This window comes from Amia ocellicauda, chromosome 19, assembly GCF_036373705.1.
Source record: "Amia ocellicauda isolate fAmiCal2 chromosome 19, fAmiCal2.hap1, whole genome shotgun sequence".
Classification (NCBI taxonomy): domain Eukaryota; kingdom Metazoa; phylum Chordata; class Actinopteri; order Amiiformes; family Amiidae; genus Amia; species Amia ocellicauda.
The window spans coordinates 12919562-12935707 of NC_089868.1; the positions used below are offsets into that span (position 1 = coordinate 12919562).

At 39.1% G+C, this 16146-nt stretch overlaps 1 protein-coding gene across 1 annotated transcript; it reads left to right on the forward strand.

Annotated features, from left to right (window-relative positions):
• Positions 1 to 1963: 1963 nt before the first annotated feature.
• Positions 1964 to 15751, forward strand: LOC136714324 (LIM domain transcription factor LMO4). Its single transcript, XM_066691755.1, has 5 exons — positions 1964 to 2451; positions 5102 to 5347; positions 11296 to 11392; positions 11665 to 11820; positions 14843 to 15751. The coding sequence occupies exons 2-5, from the start codon at positions 5112 to 5114 to the stop codon at positions 14849 to 14851; spliced, it is 498 nt and encodes a 165-aa protein (XP_066547852.1). The 5' UTR covers positions 1964 to 2451; positions 5102 to 5111; the 3' UTR covers positions 14852 to 15751.
• The last annotated feature ends 395 nt before the right edge of the window (positions 15752 to 16146 follow it).

Genomic DNA, 16146 nt, shown 5'->3' on the forward strand with positions numbered 1-16146 from the left:
ACGACTTATGATGAAGTGGTACTGAATGAAATGATTACTATTATTATGTTTAATGTGTCATATACATTCTTTATGTACAATTGCTGCCCGGTGAATAACATAGTATATAACAATGCAATAGATTCTTCAGCTAACTTCAAAAACGTAATTTGGGTGTTTCTAATTGAATTCAAGTCTGCTGGATTCATTTAGAGCCAAGTGGATTCTTTCACTTGGATACCTCTTTGATGACATAACTGTCCACTTCACTTCACCCGGCCTATATACTCAAATTGAAGTTTTCTATAGTTTTCTTCCTGTTTCTACCGCACAGATTCTTTTACTAACACACAATTCAACAGCTGTTGCCGGCAGCGGCGTAGAGACCCAATTTCCTCCCTTGACCTAATCCGTTTTCCCATTACTTCTCAAACACACCGAGAATCGGCCATCCGATAAATCACAATTCCAATATTGATAATCGATTATAATCTCGGCGCCATTAGACAGTGGCGTCTTCTATTTCATTAAAGTGTACATTGATTAAGCAAACACAATCAACTATTTAAAAGAAAATAATTACAGATCGGAATCCCTGCGTTGCCATAAAATCACATCTAATACAGACAGATAAGCTTCCCTGCTGATCTCCGGGGAAAGCATCATACTTCTTGAAACTCAGTTCAATCAGATGTTTTCGTGTGTTTGTTTGACATAAGCAAAAATTCACTTTTAATAACAGCTGTAATGTGTTATTTTGCTGAGAACTTGGAACTGCAGTGTTGTGTAATATATCCCTTTACATTACAATTAGAATAAATGATTTCAACATGCATGCATGCATGCATACAGACATACACGAAAGGGGTTTGCAAATGAAACACACCAGCACTTTTTCTCACAGGAGTGGCAACTCTTTGTGAAGATGGACTGTGTGAATACTCGCCAAACTACATCCCAGCAACAAGACCAGTAAGTAACCCAGTGATCATTTCCAGTTTGCATCCCTGCTATACATCAAATGTCCAGATCGTGGCGCTATTGTGAAGGTACTTGGGGAGAAATATGCAGAAACCCAAGCGTTGCATAGTGTTACTGTATTTATTTTACTTCTCTCTTTCTTGTTCTTTCCCTGGACAATATTTGTTTCATGAAGAAGTTGAAATATAACAGTGCTCTCGAAAGAGTTGATCTGGGGGTACTGATCTGTGTTTTCACCTCTTAACTTAAACCTATAAGACAGAACCCGAATTAAAGAGTTCCTTTGCAATAAACACAACTGCAACAAATGTATCGAAATGAGAAATGCCAGCCCTGGGGCGCTCGACGCGTTTTAACGACTTCACAGGGGCTGCATGGTTATCTGAGCAGCAAAGGCAGGGTGGACAACAATTACGCAAGCAGCACTGTGCAGCCTGCAGCCTTCATTTTAGTATTGATTGATCCAGTTAGACTCTTCTAATGCAATGGATCTACTGTGACCCCGAAAGGAAAACCCTGGCTGATAGCAGCACAGCACACACACACACAAATAAAGCTTACTCATATAACTATACTACAACCATCTATGGCCATTGTGTATATGAATGTGGAATAAAAGAACACAACCAAAATCTCCAAATACAAAGAAATCCCATTCAGTATTGACTTTGTGAAAGTTGTGATGATCATTTGTGTGTGTGTGTGTGCGCAATACCTGTCCAGTTTCTTTATTCCCCGTGTCCACTGGTAGTGATCAGGGTGTGTCTTTTTTGTTTTGTTTTTGAAGGAGTCAAGTGAACACAGAGCCTTAAAATAAAAAACGACCCCCCGCACTAAACTGCATTTGTCTCCCTTTGCTCGGCTTGTCCAAGTCAATTCCAGCATTCTTCTGATTGGCTGCTTGCGTTATTCCGCCTGAATGAACCGCGCTGCGATTGGCGGGCGTCGCGCTGACGTCATCCTCCCAGAAGAGGTGTACTCGGGATCTTCGTCCTGTCACAAACACATGTAGAGCAGAAGAGCGGCGGAGCGGACGCGGCGACCGAGGAAGGACGGAAAAAGAGATCATTTTCTCCCATTAAACACGGCAGACAAACAAAGAGACGGTTGTTGAAGTGTGGAAGTCTGACTGCGTATTCCCGAGCCGGTTTTTTTTTTGTTGCACGGACACTGAAACACTAAGGGATCGAGCCGGTGGAAATACAATCTGCGAGCCCCATTGCCCTGACTTAATTCACAATTGCCCCTAGTGAGCAGATATCGCACAGGACTTGAGCTGCGCTTTTTTCTCTCTCTCCTGATCTCGGACTAGTTCGCTGTCTGTCGAGTTGGGCATTTTGATTGTGAAGCTCATCCACTTCCCCGGACCCCCCCCCCCCCTCCCCATTCCCATTTTTTTTTTTTTAATCGCAATAACTTCATCTTCCGAGATCGGAGAATCTGAGAAGCAACACGATTCTTCTGTTGTTACATTATAACCAGACAAAAGAGGTACGTGTGTGTGTTTTTTTTCCCTTTCTTTCTGGATTTGCAAGCCTCGGCACTTGAACCACTTTGATCAAATGTGACATGTCGGGGTGTATGGGATTACAGTGTAACAATAATTGATGCATCAGATTGGAAACATTATAAAGCAGCGTAGGCTAGGACGAGTAGGAACTGTATTACTAAGCATAGGAGCATAAATAACCTACTTTTTGTGCATGCATGTCTGTAGTACCGACACAGACGCACACAAACGACATGTCGGATAGACAGACCACTATCGGAGGTAGGGGGTGCATGCATGCATGTTGTTTTTTTTGTTGTTTTTTTCCCTCTTCCAATTAGACTTTAAGTGGGTTTCTTAATTAGATCCGACACAGGCGCAGAGGGGACGAGGTTGCTGTTTCAATGTGCAAAATCTTCCCATCCTGCACTTGATCTCCATTAAAAAAAGGCACCAGCCACCGTTAAAATGGGGACTGTTTTGCCTGCAGCTGCCGGGTCTGTTTTCTATTTCACTGACTCCATCTCGGTACCTAAATTGCTTGGCCATGTAATTACTAGAGTAAGCCCATTTAAGTTAAAAGCTTTTTTTTTCTTCTTCTCCCTCTCTTTTTCCCCCCTCTGAAACTCGCAATGAAACTTGACGAGGGGCCCTTCTTATTTATCTAGGGACTCACTTTCTGTCCGGCCTCTCTGATTCATCTCCTTTAGATTTAATCAGCACTAAGGTATTGCCTGTCCTTAAGAGTCTCGGCTAATGGGGTTACTGAATGCTTTTCTCAGTCTAACGTTTTTCTCTCCCTCTCTCTTTCTCTCCCCCTCCTCCTCCCTCCTTCCTTTGCCTTCTAATTACCTTTCAACAAAGATTTGGCTTAGCCCGCCATGAAGTCCGTCTGACGAAATTGGAAAGGATTAAAAATTAAAATACATTAGCCGAAGAGTGAAATAGAAAAGTGCGCATCGCATACAAATCAATAAACACACGAGGTGTCTTTCCCGTAGCTAATAAGGTGAGAAATAAATTGCAGTTCCCCCTATATGTGCCAGAAATGGAAAGTATTAAATAGAGACCTAGTGGTCGTGAGAAATTATATTCTTGAAGGGAACAAAAACACAGCATATTGATTATAGTCTGTCATAGCAACGTTACGAGTCCGTGACCCCACACACACACACACACACACACACATATATATATATATTATTACACTATGGGTCCTTTTTTCATGTTGAACTATTAACAGCCATTGGAGCGTGGTTTAAAATCCGTAGGCAATTAACTTTTTAATTTACAACTGTCAGTAAAAAAATAACACACTCTGCACAGATTAATGGGTTTACTATACAGACTTTGGTATATACAACTTTTATGGCTTTTCAATTAGCAGCAATACCCCTTTTTTCTTCTTCTTCTTCTTCACCCTCTGCTTTTTATAATAAGCAGACTTCCCCCCCCCCCCCCCTTCATCTTGAAGGATGTACACTGACCGAGTTGAAGAATAGCTTGGGAAAAATGTTCAATTTAAAGGCAATTTAGGCTGCCCAACAAAAGCCAATGCTTCTTTAATTGTTCTATCACCCAGAGTGTTATCAGTAAACAGCATTCATCTTGGAAGAACCGAGAGGCAACTGCAGCATTTAGATGAGCGATCAAGGACAGATTAGAGAGAAAAAGTGGTCTAAATGTGTTTGTATAACAGGTTAAACAACCCCTCTTAAAGCTGTGGGATCCATTTATACCTGCTTCTCGAATCCTAAAGCAATCAGAGGCTTACTGATAAAATCCAAGGGAATAACACCGAAAAATGAAGGATGAACGACTCGGAGCGGTGAACGGCTTTAGATTAACAGAAGAAAATGTGTTTCCTACCTATGTCATCTTTAAAGTTGTTCACAATTAGCATAACAGGTTTGACAGCTGCCTGAAACCTACAAAGGCTCTAGTATAAAAAGCTTTGCAATTCTGCAAATAGGTAATGAGGTGTACTTTTCACTCAGGTGATCTTATGACATGAGTTCCTCTTTATATTAATGACTTTATTTGGGTAACCAAACACTTTCCCCAAGGCTTCCAGAAAAAATGCCCCAAAAGATCAATCAAATGTTTATTAAATAATGTCTACAATGTTAAACAGTCTGGAGATGTTTAGGATCACATGTTAGTTATTTTAATGACTCTTGAGTACTACCATTGTTTTTGGGTGCCTTGGAAATTGACTTTTTGTCCTGTTAAGGAAATCAGCCTTAACAAAAAGGGTCCACGTATCCATAGAAGGCAGAAAACAACATTTCCATGTTAATGTCTCGTAAGCTGTCACGGTGGGAAAATGACAGATTTCCTGCTGCTTTATCTCCCTGCAACAATAAACTACAGTGCCATAGCCAGAATGACAAGTAAAGCGTTACACTCCAACTTACACAAGTTGACTTGTAGTTGAAATGAAAGCTAATGGGTCAAAATAAGCACACAGCAACCACCAGTGATAATCCAGTTTGTTCAACTCGGCTACAACACATGTTGGTTTCTGACTTGCATCCGAAGCGGCATCAAACGCTTTGTGATGGGAAAACTCTGAGAGGCTAATCCACTAACAACTCCGCATTTCTTTTCACCTGAACTTGATCTAACCACTCATTTTTGCTCTCACTTCAGTACGGAGACCATGGTGAACCCTGGCAGCAGTGCCCAACCACCCCCCGTAGGAGCTGGATCTCTGTCCTGGAAAAGGTGCGCAGGATGTGGTGGCAAGATTGCAGACCGCTTCCTCCTCTACGCCATGGACAGCTACTGGCACAGCAGGTGTCTCAAGTGCTCCTGCTGCCAGGCGCAACTGGGAGAGATCGGCACGTCCTGCTACACCAAAAGCGGCATGATACTCTGCAGAAACGACTACATCAGGTAAGGGCACCTAGATCAGTAACAGCCTTCTTGGGGCACACGGGGCATGGGTGGGTTTGTGGGGCGTTTGTCAGACATTTCAGCAGGACACGGTCATTTCTGAGTAAGATCCCCTCAAACGAAAAGCACGAATTACTGCTACCAGGAAGAAAAATTAAAAAGCTCATTGAATTAGGATGTGGTTGGTGGTATTGGATTTAGTTTGTGTTGTTTTCTAGATACGTCTGTATAGATCTGTGAGAAATCTGCAATCAAGTTTTCAGAGCTGTCACCTTTAGAGATCGGTGTCTGAGCAGCTTTTGAATTGCAACAGAAATGTAAGAAATAAAATAGACGAGTTTTGTGAACTTTACTAAAAGATGTGACTTATTTTTTTCCCCCAGTTAGGAATTCAGATCAGGCACAGATTGCGGGTGAAATTAAGAGCCAAGATCTGAGATAGAAGAGGGAAATGAATGTGCATTTCCTGATAAATTAACAAGTTATCCTTTTTAGGCGAAGTCTGAAATCTTTTGTAGATAAGAAGCCCGTTTGCTGGCAATAAGGGATTGGAAGCAGCTGTAATGTCTGTAGAGAGTGCTCAACTATTTGAAGGGTTAATCAAGGATCACTCAGAGCAGAGTAGTGAAAGGAGAAACTGCAAAAATGTTCGATCATATCTTTTTGTTTGTTTATGAAGATACTGTAAATGATCTGAGAGTATCCTTTTTTGTTTTGTTGGCTTAAAAAGACCGCTTTCTCAGTAATCCATGATGCAAAGTACTTGAATGTTAAACTACTGTTTCTTGGTTTGGAGAAAAGTAAGATCAGAAGAAGGAACTGTTGCATATTTTATTAACAAATGAGACGTGAAAAATCAGCTTGCTTCCCATTCATTTATTAGTGTGGGTCACTTAGCCTTGCCTTGCTAACATTTACATGCTTTTACTTTTATGTTTAGTAATCTAAAAACTCATGTATTCACTTTAAAAGCAGGCTGATCATTTCACAAACCTCTTCCCTTGAGGAGAAGGACAGATCTTTTTGAATTTCACCTTTTGCACTCAAAGAATCTTACAAGAAACGATAATGAAAGGAAAAATGGCTTTTAAAAGAAAAAAAAAAAAATTAAACTAACTTGTCTTACCATGGGTGTATGGGTGTACTAATCACTTAATTTCCCCACACAAAGCATTAGAGGGATAATGAGAATGGAATGGTAGAAATCTATTTTCGGTACCACGCAATTTTTCAACCTCCTTAGTATAAAATGAAGTAAGAGGGCATTTAGTTATTTCGATAATGTAACTTCTTTCACTTGAGTGCCGCCCCAATCAGCTAAATGGAATCCAAAGCACATGGGGGGGGCAAGAAAAAACTTTTAAAGAAATGACAACCCCATTTCACTAAGTGAGAAAAAAAGTGTCTAAATAAACGGTTTGGAGGTTAGAAAATAATTCTGCAGGATCTTGTTCAGTTCAATTGCTATATTGGCATGAAAATGAAAAAAATGAACCCTTTTCAACTTTGATGTCAATGCTTCACAAATTTATTTTTTCTACAGAATATTTGTGTTTATTTTAGGTTAATGTTTAACTATATAGTTCTTTTATGTACTGTGTATGTTCAGCAGGTCAATTTAACATAGTATCCTGAAATTCAAACACCTTGCAAGAGTTGCAAATTTAAGAGGGCCAGCACTCCCCTTTCCAAAGCGCTCAAGTCAATGGGGCGCTTCACCAGTAATGGGTCTACAACCTAATTAAAATTTGGAGGAAAAGTGGATACACCTTTCTACTTGTAATGAGAGTACAGTCAGTGGGAGAAGGGAACTAAAACAACGTTCAGAGCCTGTGATCGGAGCACAGATAAAGCAGGCTGACAGTGAGTCTACACAATTAGAAGCTTTAATTAGTGGCTCCTCCATTTTCTTTTAGTCCTGATGGGTTTTATCTAATGAGATCTGGTCCCTGGCTTGGATCTGCTCAGAATGACGTGTCCGAAATGAATGAGAGCCGCATCGCAAACAAAACATTTAATTAACAAAATTGGCTTTTGAGGGAGAGGGGATTATTACAAGGGCCAGTTGCCTCCATGCTTTAAAGACACAGCATCATTTTTGTAATGGATTATTAAATTGCCACTGTAGTGTAAATAATAGAGTAATGTCTCCAATTTATATTAATCTACGAACGCAAAACGTGTGGATTGATCTGATGCATAAACAGAATGCATCACATCACACTTTTAATGAGAAATGCTTATGACCTAAGATCATATTACCTTTGAGACACCAAGATCTCGATTGCAGATGCTGCTAATGCCATGTTAGTGCAATCATTCTGTATTGTCGTACAGTGCAAATCATAGGGCTGTTCTAGTGTTTCCACATTTCTATTAAATGCACGGTAAACAAACAAGCCACACATCATAGTTTATGTATGAAAAACTAAAGGTTTAGATTGGTTTTGGTTGTTTTGCATCATGTTATTTTAAGTTAAATATATAATTCCTAGTAGACTCCAAGAGGCACTGAGCAAGGGAATTAATTTTGCTGGTAATCATCCGGCTGCAAGATTCAGGGAATGCTGTCCCTTTAATTGAATAGGCTAGGTAATTAAATGGCACTTTTCCAATAGAACGTGCTAGGTAAATCTAATAGTTGGTTATTTAATATCACTTTGAAGTCTGCCCACTCAAGCACTATGACAGCACAGGAGCATGTGAACTATTAGCTAGGAAAAACCAGGATCTCAAAAATTAATTAAATCGCATGCAATTTAGGGGAAACGTTTATCTTGATTTGTCATAACAGAATTAATTCAAGGCCTCCAATTCACTTGGGGCCAGATCTGTTACTCTGAATTAACCAAGCGTAATTTGGCAGATTTTTTTCTCTCTCTGCCCCCTTCTCTCTCTCTTTTTCTCTGCTCCCTCCCTCTCTCTCTCTCTCTCTCTCTCTCTCTCTCTCTCTCTCTCTAATGCAGCAGTTTGCCATTATGCAAAGCCCCTCTTAAGTATCAATATCTCCTAGTGCTTTTAAGGTGCTTTGGCTGCTGTTGTCCTGAAGTATCTTTAATGCACTATGTTGTAGACATCATTAGTGTATTACTTTCTTACTATATTTAACACCACAACGTATATTTGAATGCCATTTCTTTGGAATATCCAATCCCCCCCTTTAGTTGTTTTTATTTTAATCATTTAATTGCATAAGTAAGATGTCTGTGCAAATAATCTGGAGCAGTAACGTAAACGGCATCGAAATTCACACCATCTCTTGCATGTTATGCAAAAAGACATTTTTTTGAGGATTAAATTGATTTCTGCCCATCAACAACAACAAAAAATAAAAAAAAACTTTCATGTTTCATATTGTATGTGTGTATGTGTGCGTTTTAAAACCCATCTCGTAGTGCTGGTGATTGATCGTGTAGTCAGATGGTTGAAATATAAACGACCTCTTGCAAACAACGGATCCAAAGAGAGGAAACGGAAACCAATCCTGTCATCACAATTAAAGAGTCCCCTGGCTTTAATTAGCCCGACCTGGGGTGTCTCTCCCCAATGCAGGAGTTCAGGAGAAAGGAGCCCATTAGAGTCCAGGTCGGGACTGATAGCAACTTAATTGTGCACCTAAAGCCTCCAGCCTTTTAAATCAAATACCATCCTGGACAATCCCCTGGTCAGATCATTAACTCGACGCATAGAGGACCCAAAGTGGGGGGGAGCAATCAAAATGGAAAATTAAAGCCTGCCCCCCAAAATGATATTATGAAATGGATTTGCGCACAATCGGTTAATCTGCTAAGCAAATACAATTGACGTGTAAAAACGATATACAGATTGAAACGTCCACCGGGGTTTAAGATAAGCTATAGAATCTATAGATTTTAATTAATAGCATAAGACCCAGCAGAGTCCGACGGAGGCTGGACTGGGCCACTTCTGTCTGTTAAATGTGATGTAGGATGCTAGGGTAAATATTGTGTATTTCAAGGGGGGGACAAATGTCCTTTGGAGCAGGTTTTAAGTTTGCACAGCTGTCTGCCCCGGTCCTCTAAATGCGCAGTGCTTTGTATACAGAAATGGTGGTTATAAACATAATTAAGTAAATATAAATACAACGCTTTATTTATAGTATTAAGTTAATTTGTAGCTTAACAAACGCAAAACATAATTTAATATTCAGAGAAACGCATTTCCCCCCCCAGCTCTTTCTGTCGACGTGTCGTGGGTTTCAAACTAATTAGTTTTGAAATGGGGTTTTGATTGAACTCTTCAAATCGATGCCGCAGCCAAATTTGTTTCTTGGCCTTCCTATTAAAAGCCATTTTAGGGGGCAGTTTTACTACTTTCCCTGTCGATACATTTAATAACAACTTACAGGCTACTTTCAATAAAGTGGCGACAGCAAATCAGTAGTTTGAAAATGACAAGTCTCCACTGCACTGTATATATTGAAAAAAAAAAAAAAAAAAAACTACATTTTGAAACATGCCTGCATTCAAAAATAAAACGCCTTTTTTTTCCTCCCCCAAGTTGAAAGGGATCACATGACAATCTTGGAAGTGAAAGCACTACAGCTGTTAATTACTTTTTAAGTCGTTATTTCCAATGCATTAAACGTGTACACCAATCTAATGGATTAAATCTCTTAAAACAAAAAATGCTTCGTTTTAAATGCATGCAGTCTTAACGTTATACCCCCCCTCCACCCCACCCCCCGTTCAACCATGTCAGATGCTGTGGTCTTATTTGATTGCATAGGAAAACTGCAGTGATAGAGCAAACACCCAGTGAGATATGATGACAAATGGGTCCAGATCCCAGTAAATTACTTTCTGCTCAAATCGAAATTTCATTCAGTTTGTTGCTAGCAGAGATGAAGTAATCTAAATTGTGGACTCAGAAGCAGATAGAGGGAAGTTGGAGCAAGCATTTCATTATCAAGAGGGAGAGAGAAGGTTAGGATGAAAGAGATGAGCAGAGGCAAATCTAAAGTGTTGACACCATGATTGAAAAGGTTAACCCATGCACATTATATATCAACCTGGATAGCAGAGTATTTCTAATGGAAACCGGGCTCTGATGGAGGTTTGCTGGAGTTATAATGGCAAAAAGCATGATGTCTCCTTAGATGTACAATCAAATCTTCTTAACTCCCTGATTACTTATGTTCCAGGTTATGATTAGGATGCAAAATGTATGTTAAAGGTAATACTTAATTTCAATGTCAGAGCTGGGGACACCTTTTTTTTTTTTTTGTATTATTCCTTTTTCCAATATGTTAAATTTCCGAGTCGCATTGGCTTGGCGCTTTAATCGTACACGGCATGCAATCAAGTGTATTGTCTAAAACAACCCAAATATAAATCCCAGCCTGCGACGAATGTCATTGCGCTTTGCAAAGGCTTAAGATTGGACTGGTTTAGACAACGGCAAGTTTAAGTGTATTTCAATAAACTGTCATCCCTCTTTTCCCATCTGATGTTACATGCAATACATAATAGCTTTTCTTTGTCTCGGCGTTTGTCGGTGTGTGTGAACATCTGTATTTCGCTCTAATTATTCATGTGTGTGACGCATGCATTTTAACACGAATCAATGCCCTATATGGACATTTGTTTTATAGTCCCCAAAAGACATAATTTATTGACTGTTATTTAACCAGGACAAGTAGACTAGTTGAGAGAAAATATTTGACAAGATGGGTCTGGCAAAGACTGCAAAGATCCAATTAATCACTGTGCTGATCAATTATGAACAAGCTGAAAGACATTAACATAAATAATCATACCAGAAACTCTTGAAGATAAATAAGATTAAACACTTTTTTTTTTTTCCTCCTCTCTCTCCCCACTGGCAAATATAACAGTTAAAAGTGTTAAATGTTTTTCTCTCCCCGATTTGCACAGTTGTATACTATGTTTTACTCACTTTTTTTTTTTTTTTCTGGTTCTCCTTAGATTATTTGGAAACAGCGGGGCATGCAGTGCGTGTGGACAGTCCATCCCAGCCAGTGAGTTGGTCATGAGGGCGCAAGGCAACGTCTATCATCTTAAGGTAAATTGGCTTTCCATTTAAGAGTATGTGTGTGCTTTGATCGAGCATAGAATGATGTATGGCAACAAAGTCTCGGACAACTTTGTGTTTGTGTGTTTTTTGTAATATCTATGATTCAAATAATAAATACTACACTGCATTTCCTCCTGCCTATTATAACTGTATGGAAGTCGAAGTGAAGTCCTGATAAAGGCTTGAGGAATGCAGGGGGACAGGCGGTGATATTGCGGAGGCCGGTATGATTTGTATTTGTATTTGTTTTGCTCTTGCAGTGTTTCACATGTTCCACCTGCCGGAATCGCCTGGTCCCCGGAGACAGGTTTCACTACATCAACGGCAGTTTATTCTGTGAACATGACAGACCCACAGCTCTCATTAACGGCCATTTGAATTCACTCCAGACTAACCCGCTACTGCCAGACCAGAAGGTAAGAATCTTTTTCTTTGTAAAACAATACATAATAATAATTAAGGACAAAGCCAGGAATGGGGAATGTGAAGGCATTAAACAATGTGGAAGGCTGATTATGCTGACTAACAAAACGCTGTCAGGAGTGTGATCTCCTATAATTTGTGCGTCTTCTGGGTCTTTTAAGGCAGCGCTGTGTTGTACAGTAGGCTTTCCAAGTTCTACATAACTTACATTGTGCTTGTGTTTTTGTCAACAAAATAATTGTCATTGCCAGGCAGACATTTTCCTCTGGTTCCTGTAATGTATACCAACAATTTGTATTCATTTTGATATTCATTCCTTCCTCTGCTTTTTCATATTCCATCTTTTTACTTTTCTGTATTTTAAAAATATAATACAAGATTGAGCTTTCCTGTGAAAAAATAACTATTGCAGGACGCCTTCAATTTAGAGGTGACTTTTGTAAAAAGCATATTTTTCTCAATAAGTCTCTGAAATAAGACTTAGACTACCTCTTACTTTATTATGTCTCAATTTCTCTCTTTATAGATCTATATATGTCCGTTATTCATTTATGTGGAGACATCGTAATCTATTTCCATGGGTAGAAGCTGCAGAACACCCTCTTTTCACCTTTGCTTAAGGGACTTTCCGTTTGCATTTAAAAGGCGGATGCAAAATGTTGGGAGTTTAATTTTAGCTCAAATGTGAATTCCTTTTGGATGAAGGTGTGTCCATCCTCAAAACTTATCGGGAGCATAGCAAAGTTACACAATACTTAATTTAGAGGCATGAAGACAAGCACCATTTGGTATTCGCAGAAACTAATTTGTAACAATTACTGTCAACGTTAAAATGAAAAGACTGCAGATGCAAGTCTGGACCAGTTTAAAAAAAAAAAAAAAAAAATGTATGGCGTCTTCCACGTAATTGTATTCCCATCATATTTCATACTGATTATGTATTGATGACATTGATTCATTTACTCTTTACAGCATGACTTGCATGGATATTAAATCTTATTGACCAAAGATGAATTTTAATTTCGGATTGGTGATAGATTTTTCCATCATTCCTGATTGCATATTTGACTTTTTCATCATTAACGGAGGCAATCACACACTGCTGAGTTATTGCACTGAAACAAAACGTGCACACATCACTTGGTAATTCTTTATGGATTTACAATAGGAACTTTATTAATATCTGTTTGAGGGATAACGCATAATAGCATTGAGCTCTGAATTGCATTTTGAATGCTTTTATTATGGTCTGGGAATGTATAGCTAAATCTACAAATACAAAATAAGTCTTATTTTTCTCAGTTAATTCCTTTGTTACTTGTGACAAGATTGGACATCTTGCAGTGGATTTATTTTGTCTCAGCCTTTCACCCAAACAGATAATCATGTTAAAAACTTGGCTAATGGTATTTCTTCTATACATTTATGCACTTTTGGCACTGTCAGGAAGGAATGCTGAAAATCGTAAAAGGCCCCAAAACACCTTTCCGGCTTATTAAAACCCCAACGTATTGTATAGCATGTACTTTACTGTGCATGAAGACTATAAGGCCTGAAGGAGAGGAATTTCATTATGTAATCCACCCATTCAAAGCATTTTAAGTCTTGGTCATTTTACAAGCCCATGCAAAGTGTATCTTAACATTCAAATTGAAAGCCTGTGCATTATCCTGTTTAATTTTAAATGTCTGTTTAAGCTGTCGTTGCTTTCGTATTACAGTTGGTGTGGTAAATATGAAGTCTCATTTTTTATTAATGCGATAACATCTATTGTACTGAAAACAGTTGAATTATTAATGTTAAAATGCAATCAGAATATTGGGTGAAATGCTTTAATTATTGTGAGGAGACCAACCTTAAATATCCGTTCTAGTTTGCTCTTCCTCTGTGTGTGTAAAAGTGCTAATGCAAACTGAAGTCTACCTAGTAGGTCAAATTGTACTGTATTAAAAATAGTTTTTCATGATTATATACATTTTTAGACACCGTACTAGTAATAAGCTTCAGCTTCACAGGCCAGAAATAATAAACTAGTTTGCTTTAAACACTCACTATTTCACTCGCTGCACTAACCCAATAAAGTGCGTAAAATTGGCGGCGCTGGCAGCGGAGCAATCGCACTAATGCGGATATGAAGTATCTGTCTTTTTTTGCCGTTGTTTATATTATGTACAATTTCACGGTGACATAATTGGTGTTGTCTGTGTCCACAGTGGAGGACATTTGATGCTCATTTATTAAGTAGGCTCTCTGGCTGCTCCCTAATCTCTTTGTTCAGGACAGACAAATTACCTTTCTCACACTGAGCTCCAACTCTGGGGAATTAAACCTCACAGCCTCAGTCACTTTAATTAGCTGGGAAGTGGGGGTTTGCAATTACTAATAGATTTCAGCCCTCTTCGTAATTTGAGGAAAGGGTTTTGGGGAGAGATGCTCCGAAGAATCTTTACATTCTAACCAACTTTTCGATTGTTTTTTTAAAGAGAATCTAAGTGAATTGTTGCCTTTTTTTGGTTTTGTTATAGTGCCTGTCCTCTCTTCATGGATATGAGAGACTGGTACGGATTGTTGTAGTGCAGTATTGTTAAAAGACAGGAACACAAACTTCTTTGCCTGGTTTGTCTGAATAAGTATTGTAAGTTAGACCAGATGGTTTTCAGCAACCTACTGATCAGTAACTGAAGTTCAGCTTAAGTTGAACTGCATGATGCAATCTCCGCTACGGTAAAGTGTGTGCTGGAAAAGTAAACCATATATTTTGGTTTCCTTTGCTCACCCCCGCATTATTAGTGATCCCATTCCTGGAGTTGCATTTTATTTCCACCCAAACAAGACTTATCTCTGAGTTATTATAGAGGAGGGAGTGACACTTCTCAAGTTTGTGAGAAGGTAAGCAAAAAGAGTACTGCCTTTTAATAATTCCTCATGTCTCAATTGAACCAGGTTGGACTCTGCTTTTTTGTGTTTGCGTGTGTGTTTTGATACTTATTTTTATTTTCTCCTCCTCTCTCTCAGGTCTGCTAAAAGGAAGGGGAGCCGTGCTCGAAAGCAGGACGCGTGCCTTCATTTCAGCCCTCGCTCATCGTCACCAGTCGGTCTGCACTCCTGCAAACCTCTCTAACCGGTGTCTGTACCAGCTCCAGCCCCCCCCGCCATTGTATTTCTCCTTGTCACTCTTGACTGCTCCTTCTCGGGTGTAGTCCTGTGCTCACATGACTGAGAAGGAACATTAAGGACTCCATGAACCTGGACTAATGGGAGACTGTTTAGAAAAAGAGAGAAAGAGTGTGTGTGTGTGTGTGTGTGTGAGAGAGAGAGAGAGAGAGAGAGAGAGAAATTGAGAAATTGAGAGAGAGCCCAACCTGAGGACATTCTGGGAAAAAATGACAAATGAAGCTAATTAAGCGCAGCTTTTCAAATCTGCCTCGTACCTCCATTAACAATTAGTGGGGGCGCTGACTGCAGTTTTTAATTTTTTTTTTTTTAAGCCCCTTTCTTTACAACCCCCTGTTTGCTCTTTCTATATTTACGTGTTGTAAAGGGAATGTTTCATTTTGGAGAGAAAAAAAAAAAAAAAAGACTATGGGATAAAAGAAATCCGTGGCTTTTGTGGAAATCTGATCATAAACACTTTTAAGTGTATCTGTAAAATACCATGTATGTATGCATGTAAGTGTTTTTCGTCCCAACGTGGCTACACTACACCTAACGCCCCCCCCCACCCCAACACCACCCGTCCCAACTCCCACCCCGGCGACCCTCCCCGACCCTCCACGGCAAAAAGAAATTCTGAAGCTCATAGCAGAAAATGTAGAGATTTTCACCTACCTATAAATGCTGAATGAAAAATAAATCTATTTGTGATATTTTCAGAGACATTTGCTCCAGTATGGTGTATTTAAGTAATAAAAGTTCAAAGCGAAATCACATGCCCTGCTTTCTTTAATCTAAACCTGGTGTAGAACACGCATACAAAACTATATATCCATGCTTCTGGTGTTTACTAGATTCTAGGGGTTTATAACTAAAGTTTTGCTTGGTATTTGAATGCACTGTGTATGTATGTGTACACTTTCACACACACACAAACCATATATGGGGAGAGTTTCTTGATTCTACTATTGTAATATAATTAATTAATCTTCAAACTTATCCTTCATCATAGTTCTATACAACATTATGAAATAACATAAAACGCAAATGTGTTTATAGATTAGAGATCATGGTGCAGGTTGCTGCTGTGTCAATAGCATTGTCATCAAAGTTTTTCTAATTATTATTTTTTTCCACAGAAATGCTGTGTTGCCTTTGCTACCTTT